This window comes from Callithrix jacchus, chromosome 5, assembly GCF_049354715.1.
Source record: "Callithrix jacchus isolate 240 chromosome 5, calJac240_pri, whole genome shotgun sequence".
Taxonomy (NCBI): domain Eukaryota; kingdom Metazoa; phylum Chordata; class Mammalia; order Primates; family Cebidae; genus Callithrix; species Callithrix jacchus.
Window position 1 is genome coordinate 139,858,491 of NC_133506.1, and position 8,265 is coordinate 139,866,755.

The 8,265-nt window shown below is 51.2% G+C and overlaps 1 protein-coding gene across 2 annotated transcripts; it reads right to left on the bottom strand.

Moving 5' to 3' along the window:
• Window positions 1-1,158: 1,158 nt before the first annotated feature.
• GJB2 (gap junction protein beta 2) lies at window positions 1,159-6,748 on the bottom strand. 2 transcript variants are annotated; one of them, XM_035302307.3, is made up of 2 exons: window positions 6,597-6,748; window positions 1,159-2,965 (listed from the first exon to the last, which is right to left on the bottom strand). In XM_035302307.3, exon 2 carries the CDS (start codon window positions 2,941-2,943, stop codon window positions 2,263-2,265), a length of 681 nt encoding a protein of 226 aa, XP_035158198.1. In that variant the 5' UTR covers window positions 2,944-2,965; window positions 6,597-6,748; the 3' UTR covers window positions 1,159-2,262. The 2 variants fall into 2 exon arrangements, with proteins under 2 accessions (XP_035158198.1, XP_008996239.1); XM_008997991.5 differs by lacking the exon at window positions 6,597-6,748 and adding an exon at window positions 6,172-6,318.
• Window positions 6,749-8,265: the final 1,517 nt, after the last annotated feature.

Genomic DNA, 8,265 nt, shown 5'->3' on the forward strand with positions numbered 1-8,265 from the left:
CTATAAAAATACTTCTAATTATTGATGTATGAAAGGCTTTGCAATTCTTGGATGGAAAACTTGTACCATGAAGGCACAGAACTGTTGGTGGCATCTCGGGGAGAGCCTCATGAGGGCTGGGCAAGCCTGTGGGGCAGCAGGCAGCCACTCTCATGGGGACAGGCTGATCTGGTGGACTTATTTCCCATGAAAGTGGACACTGAGGAATAAAAAGCAGTTTCAGGCTGGGCACAGTGGCTCACACCGGTAATCCTTACACTTTGGGAGACTGAGGCAGGTGGATCCCTTGAGCCCAGGAGTTCGAGACTAGACTGGGCAATATAATGAGACCTTATTCTACAAAAAAATGAAAAAATTAGGGGAGCATGGTGGCACACTCCTGCGGTCCCAGCTACTTGGGAGGCTGAGGTGGGAGGATCACTTGAGCCTGGGAGGCAGAGTTTGCAGTGAGCCGAGGTCACACCATCAGTGACATTTTGAAGGTCCACTTCTGTGATTCATCCAGAAGCTAAACTGGTCATGTCCACCCGACTCAGTATTTCCCAGGCTAAGTTTCTAGTCCACACGCCACATTGTCCAGAGGTTGATGTGCCTCAAAAACCTGGTGGGGGGGGCACGGGATTGGGCAGAAATCCTCCTCCTCCCTTTCTTCCCCACCAGTCTTTCTGGTGACAGACACTTTTCTGTAACTGGGGCAGAATGGGGGCAGACACCCTGGTAACTAACCCATTGGTGTTATGAAATATAAAATATTAATGCACTTATATAAAAAGAGTGATAGATGAAATTAATATTTGCTATTCTATTGAAACTATATTAGATTTTAAATTATTATAGAGATTATATTTTAATATTTTAAATGCATATGATACATTACAAAATTATTTTAGTTTCAAGCACGTCATTAAAGCTATTATTGAATACTACAAAATGCTTTTACAATGCCATTCTTGACAGCAGGAAAATCCTTACCCTTGCTGAACTGTGTGGAGTACCATTTCTTTGGAAACCGTGTCAAGCGTAATGGCAATATTCAGGTTCAATCTTCCTATAGATCTGCTCAATGCTTATCTAAACCTTAGCTTCTATTCTTCTCAAGTGTTATTAGCTCGATTTTCACTTAAAAAGTTGGAGGCTGAAGGGGGAGGCAAACAAACGTTTGAAGTAGATAAAGCTCATCTTTAATCAACAGAATGTAGAGTCCAGTCTTTCCAAATCTGTTTTTTAACAACAGAAACTCCCCCCTCCCCTGCCCCATTTGTCCTCCCTATTAAATGGTACTTTGTCAGTAAAATTCCCAAGCAACCTCTTTAAAACAGCGCTCCTTCTGATGCTGGCTGCCATTTACCATAGTCACGGAGAAGGAGACATGTTGAGCAGGCCTGTCATTACAGGTGGTAGTTGGTAGTACATCCAGTCTGGGTTTCTTACACAAGATTACATCTAAATATTCGACATGAGGCCATTTGCTATCTTAAGCCATCACTAGGAACTTCTAGTCTGTCTCACTTGATTGAGGCTGCAGTGTTGTTAGGTGCTATGTCCTCAGTGAATGCAGCGGACAGCCTTTCAGCTGCGCTGCAAAGTATTCATAAGCAAAAGGCCGTATTTCAAATTAAACCATAGTAGCTAATGACATAGCATTTACACATCACAATCTGAGCCTCTGAAACAGGGGGACATATAATGACATCCAGAACATCTTTACCTTAAAATAATCTATCGTACTATAAAGTTTTCACTTACAAAAAATGTAACAGAGTTTAAGGCACTGGTAACTTTGTCCACTGTTAGAGATTAAAACGTCCAAAGTGAATAAAAGTACCAAGATTCTCTATGTTCATCTTTAATGTGGGGGAAATTGGCAAAAACAACCCCAGGAGGACACCCAAACCTTCTCCAAGTCCTCTATGGAAGCTGGCCTTTCAATCTTGTCCTCAGAGAAAGAGAAACAAATGCCAATATCCTTTGTTTAAAATATGAAAGTACCTTACACCAATAACCCCTACCAGCTGGGGCTCTCATTGGAACTAACTTAAGTGAAAATTAAGACAGGCATAGAATTAGGCCTTTGTTTTCAGGCTTTAGGAGAGCAGAGCTCCATTGTGGCATCTGGAGTTTCACGTGAGGCCTACAGGGGTTTCATTTAAGATCAGAATCTTTGTGTTGGGAAATGCTGGCGACTGAGCCTTGACAGCTGAGCACAGGTTGCCTCATCCCTCTCACGCTGCCTATTTTTTAATCTAACAACTGGGCGATGGGTTAAACTGGCTTTTTTGACTTCCCAGAACAATATCTAATTAGCAAATAACACAATTCAGTGACATTCAGCAAGATACAAATTCCAGACACTGCAATCATGAACACTGTGAAGACAGTCTTCTCCGTGGGCCGGGACACAAAGCAGTCTACAGTGTTGGGACAAGGCCAGGCATTGCACTTCACCAGCCGCTGCATGGCGAAGCCATCGTACATGATATAGAAGACATACATGAAGACCGCTTCGAAGACGACCCGGAAGAAGATGCTGCTGGTGTACGTCCACCACAGGGAGCCTTCGATGCGGACCTTCTGGCTTTTGATCTCCTCGATGTCCTTGAATTCACTCTTTATCTCCCCCTTAATGAACTTCCTCTTCTTCTCGTGTCTCCGGTAGGCCACGTGCATGGCCACCAGGAGCGCTGGCGTGGACACAAAGATCAGCTGCAGGGCCCACAGCCGGATGTGGGAGATGGGGAAGTAGTGGTCGTAGCACACATTCTTGCAGCCGGGCTGCAGGGTGTTGCAGGTAAAGTCGGCCTGCTCATCTCCCCACACCTCCTTTGCAGCCACAACAAGGATCATAATACGAAAAATGAAGAGGACGGTCAGCCAGATCTTTCCAATGCTGGTGGAGTGTTTGTTCACACCCCCCAGGATCGTCTGCAGTGTGCTCCAATCCATTTTCTCCTCTGGGCAGTTTGCTCTGGAAAAGACAAATGCGTACAACACAGGAATCGCTAGTTAGGACAGAACAGGGAGACTTCTCTGGGTGTGGGTAAGCAAGCATGCTTAAATTTCCTCCTGAGCAAATACCAACTCTTATGTAACGTCACCAAAACAGATGAAGACAGAACCAACTTAGTTTGTCATAGGATTAAATGTATAGCTCCCAAACAATCTTGAACATGTTTTTGGGAGTTCTCTAATAAAGAGTAGCTGTTCACCTGAGTAATCCACCCAATCTTTAAACACACCACAAAAATTTGCTGTGTTGGGGAGTGTCACAAAGTACTTGTTAGGGGAAAGGCCCTCATGGGCTCTGACCCTCTGCAGAGCCTCCGTGGGTCTTCCTGACTCTGCACAAGTTACTCAGCGTTCAACAGCTGGATCCATTTGCAGTCTCAAGTTTTGGCTGTGTACCATTGGGGCTGATGCTAGCTTGCCCCAACCTTGCCCAAAGGCTGAGAGGCCAAGTACAGGAGAACCATGAGGTTATGATGTAACTTACTGCTCCCCTATCTAGACTCTCTGCTGAGCCACTTTGTCTTTGAATTAATTTTCACAGACTTTGCATGTAGCAGTGAAACTGTTGTTACCAGTGGTTAAGTTTACATTTGAGGCACCCCAAGTTAAAATTTTACAAAGGACCTTGCTTCCTTCTATATGTAAAGAAGAGGTTAGGAATGGCCTCTTCATGGAGAAAAGCCACTGTGAGCATAGACTTCCGTGTAGGTTTTGTGGATAGCTTGGTGGCCTCACTGTCAGGCTGGCACTGACGGCTTGATTAGCACTCAGAGATACCGGTTTTGATAAGCACTGCAAAAGTGCCTTATAATTGTGGGCTCTAGTTTTAATTTCAAAGTGTTTCTTAAAAGACATATTATTTAAAAGTGACAGAAAATTCTGCTCCCCCGGTTACTGGGCCAGCTAAGCGACATCACTGCATTGCAGTTCAGTGCTGAAGCTTGCGGGGGTCCCACACTCCTTACTGCAAGTGGATGTGGGAAAGCCCATGGATAATCTGCTGTGAGCCAGTGGCCTTCTTTTCATCCCAGGATGTGAACTGTCTTCACTGATTCATAGTTACACCCTGCCTGTCACAACCAACCCTCTCCTAGACAAGATTCCATCCTCTCCACAATCCAGATGAATCATCTCTTTTCCACCCATTTAGAGGTGGTACTGAATCCTCCTCCTTCTTTTACTTAAAAGCATCCTCCTTTCCTCATTTTAGCAAGTTGCATCCTGTTTTCTGATGGACTCTGGAGGCAGGCTCGGAGTGAATGTTGCTAATGACCCACAGTCGCTGCCATGGGGCACCAAGGTCAGGTGGAAACCATCCAGTGCCACCTTGGTCAGAGGTGACAGGAGAGAGATGGGCACTAAAGTTACATCAGATTGACATAGGCCTGTGAAACATTTAGTCCCACTGAGCTTGGGAAAGAAACATCATTGGAAAAAATATTTTAGCCCAGGCTCAGCACTGACCCATTGAAATCCAGACTGTCTGGGAGGCCCTCAGGTGAGCTGATTATCCTGTTAAAGCGCCCACAGCTCAGGCCAGTCCCGTCCCAACAGCAGAACCACTGAGGGCAGCAACATTCCGATTTTAACAAAAGCATCTTATGGAACTGGACATTCTTCACTGGCCCTTACTGAATGGAAAACAGGACACTCCCTGAAGTGACTCTCTCCTGGTTTATTACAGCAATCTACCTGGCTAAGAACATGGGGCTGTGGGAGGAGGGGTTTATCCTTTGCTCTCTTCCACCTGCCAAACACAGGTCCTATATAGCCTTCTACAGACCCATCCAGTTACCATCGGCTGAGAAAACTACAGTTCCAAGAAACACATACTGTTATTTTGCAAAGCTTGAGCTGAAGCTACCTGTTTTAAAGATCCTTTTTCAAGAAGAGGAGTACATTAAAATTTGACTCCCCAGTGGGCTAGGGGTCATGGATTAAGAGGGCCTCAGAAGCAAGGATGAAGTTGTTTTCAACATTCAAGTCAGGGAGGAGCTACCCTCCTGGCCTGCTGACCCTGGGCGGTCACAGGTAGCTTCCTACTGGGCCTATGACACCCTGCACCGCCTGGAGTGTCGAAGCCTGCGGAGGAGCTGGTTCAGTTCCTTGGGGAAGACATTGGGTGGATCACCAGGTTCCAGAAAAGGCAAAAGGAACTCTTCACCCCTTAACTTCTCCGCCCTTAGGTGATGGGTGGTCCACCTTGCCTGGCTGCCCCAGAGGTCTCATCCACCCTTCTCACCAGTGTCTGAACTGTGACCGACTTTGTATAGCAGTTTTGAAAGGGATTCAAAGGTCACACGGGGACACGGCCGTTTCATGCTTCTCAGAGCAGTCCCAGATGCATGGCCACAGAGCCCAGCTCTCAGCAACTCTTAGGGGAGCGCTGTTCGGGCTGCCTTCCTTCTCCAGTGGGGCAGGATCCTGGCGCTCATGCAACCGTCCTGAGGACATGGTTCCCAGCCGCACACCACCTCTTTGCGAACATGGATCCTAAACATTTTCGTTGCAGCCGGAGACCACCCCCCCCACCCCGAAACAAACCCTCTTGAAGTGTTTGTTTAGGAAAAAGGGAAGCCCCCGAAATCTTGGCCCCAGGATAGGCCAGGGTCTGCCCGTTCTGCTTGAGTTCCAGGCAAACTCCGCCCAGACCTCGGCCCGAGCGCTTTCTCCGCAGAAACCACTCCAGGAGGTAAAGGTCAGTTCCTGCAGCGGAGGCTTCCTGCTTCACCGGAGAACCGGAGCTTTGCTTCGAAGCTAAGCTTTCGGTCAATTTAAAACATTTGGTGTCAGTGGGTCAAGTAGCCAGGCGGCTGCGCTAGAGTACCCCGAAGGGACATCGGCGACACCACAAACCTCTCGCGGCCGGCTCGTCCCCGCTTCCTTCCCCTCCCGCGCCCAGCCCCACTCGCACCCCGGGCGGTGCCACCGCGTCCCCTTCCCCAGCGCTCCACGGCGGGTCCGGTCCGGCCGCCCGATTCCAGCTCTGGAGCTCAGCCGCAAAAACGCCGGCTCCGGAAGGCGGCCCTCGCCCCCAGCCCCAAGGACGTGCGCTGGTCCAGCCTCACGGTTCCTCGGGACCCCCGCGGCCGGGAACCCCCTCCAGGTCTCGCGGTCCCTCACCGCCGCGCTCCAGGCCTGGCCGTCCCGGGCCGGCGCGCTCACCTGCGTCGGGAGGCAGCGTGCGGCGGGCCGGGCCGGGCTGGGGTCTCGGCGCTGGGGCTCCCGCGCTCCTGGGCGGGTCCTGGGCCCGGCGCCGCCGAGAGGCTCGGAGTCCGGGAGACAAGCGCGCGGGCGCTGCGGGGCCGCAACACCTGTCTCCCGCCGCGGCGCCTTTTAACCGTACCCCACACCCCGCCTCTTCCCCCGGAGACTGGGAAAGTTACGGAGGGGGCGGCGCCGCGGGCGGGGCGCGCCCGGCCTCTCTGTCCCCAGAGCTTCCCTGGCCCGCGAACCCCCGAGCACCCTCCGAGACCCCCGGGAGCCCAGAACCCCCTGAGTTTCCTTCGAGGCCCCGAGTCTCCGAGTTCCTTTGAGCCCCCATGAGTCCCCCAAGTGCCCCCAGAGCCCCGAGTCTCCTCCCCCGGTACCCCTAGTGGCCTCCTCCTCCAGTCCCTCGGCGGCCCGGGTGGAGCAGGGGAGGCTGAGCGTCGGGATCCTCCGGGACGCGGCGCCCCAGGCCCTGGCTCCGGCGCTGGGAGGATGGCCGGGTTCAGGGATGGCTGTGGCCGTTGTCCTCTCTACTTCTCCTAGTGCGAGAGGACTTGCATTTAGAGCGCTGCTTTAATTTTTTATTGTTAGAGTAACAGGCGTTTATCCAAGGACTGAAGATCTGGTCGAGTCGGGAAGGCTGCGCGGGCCCGCGAGGCTCTCGCGGGGGGACCTAGGCTGTGTCTCGAGGCAGTGTCCTCCGAAATGGGGATTAAGGGTGGGCGAGGAGGGGGCGCCGCCGGTACTGGCGAACTTCCCACTTCTTTCTCCCCTCATAACCTCACTAGCCAACCCGAACGAACGTCTCCTCGAATTTCCTGTTTGATTTAATCACTTTCAACCCTGTGCCAAGGACTAAGGTTTGGGGGCGGTGGGGGGATAAGCCTCGCTTTTGCTATGGCGTCCGGCCAGCTTCGGAGGACGACCCCCGCGGCCTCCGGCCCAGCCAGCTACTTCCTCTTTTCACATTTGGGGAACTTGTTTTGGGGTGGGGGACCCAGATTTTTCAAAAAGAAAAGAGTGCGGGTGAAATCTGCCAACCCCCCTCCGGCCAGGTGCCCACACCATGGAAGGGGGAACTGATGGGATTCTGCGGAAGATCTCGGGGCGGCTGGCTCTGCCCTGCACGGCTAGGGGCTTTCTGGAGACCGCGAAGTTTTGTCTCAGATTATGAGCTATTTGGTTGGGGATTTTGATGTCTTGAGATACAAATGACAGAAGACGGATTTGCACAGCGCGAGCGGATGAGGGACTAAGACGTGCAGAGCAGGCCGGTTGTCCCCCGCCTCCCCTCCCCCCCCCCCCCCCCCCCCCCCGTCCCACCTCCGGCACCAGCTTGGCGATTCCTGCAGAGGGGAGCCGGGTCAGAGGTGCAGCCTGCTGCCCCGTGCTCACGTTTTTACCCAGGTCATTTCGAAGTTAAGTGGAAATGGTGATTGATCCTAACAAGTCAGATGCGGCCTCAGAATGGATTAACCGTGATTGCCACCATTAGTGTTGACTTTTCCTTGAAAAACTGGCACCTCGTGGCCATGGGCCAACCCAGGCAGTTTCTGCAGGGACGAACCTGAGTTTTGTACCATGGTTACTACCTATTTTCAAGCGCCAGGTCTTAATCTAAGAGGAATGTCTGTTCATGAAGAGGCAAAGCCCCAAGAGCTGCCAAAATCCTTGCATGGTCCATCTGAGAGATGTGCTGAACCAGCTTGTTACAAGACAGGCAAAGCCTGCGGGGTGGGGCAGCTTCCTTTGGCCTGAGCGCATCTTGGTTGAGCCAGCGGTGACTTGGGGTGGGGTGGAGTGGGGTGCCCGCTGGTGGGTTCTCCCTTTAATTTCTCAAGGGGTGTGCTGTTTCTAAGTCTGTTGGAGTCTTGGTTGGGTTGGAATGAAGGAAGGTTCTAGAACCATTGTGGGAAGCTCGCTTTTGAAGATGGTTTGTAGATTGGAAGTTGACTGACTTTCCCCAATGAAAAATGTCACCTGAGATTTTAGTGCCAATATCACGATTATAGGCTCAACTTTCTTTCCTAGTTTTCTTTGACTTAGTTC

What these genes read in the sequence shown, in the direction of transcription:
- GJB2 (XM_035302307.3), bottom strand. Translation starts at nt 2,943, where the DNA reads ATGGATTGGAGCACACTGCAGACGATCCTGGGGGGTGTGAACAAACAC.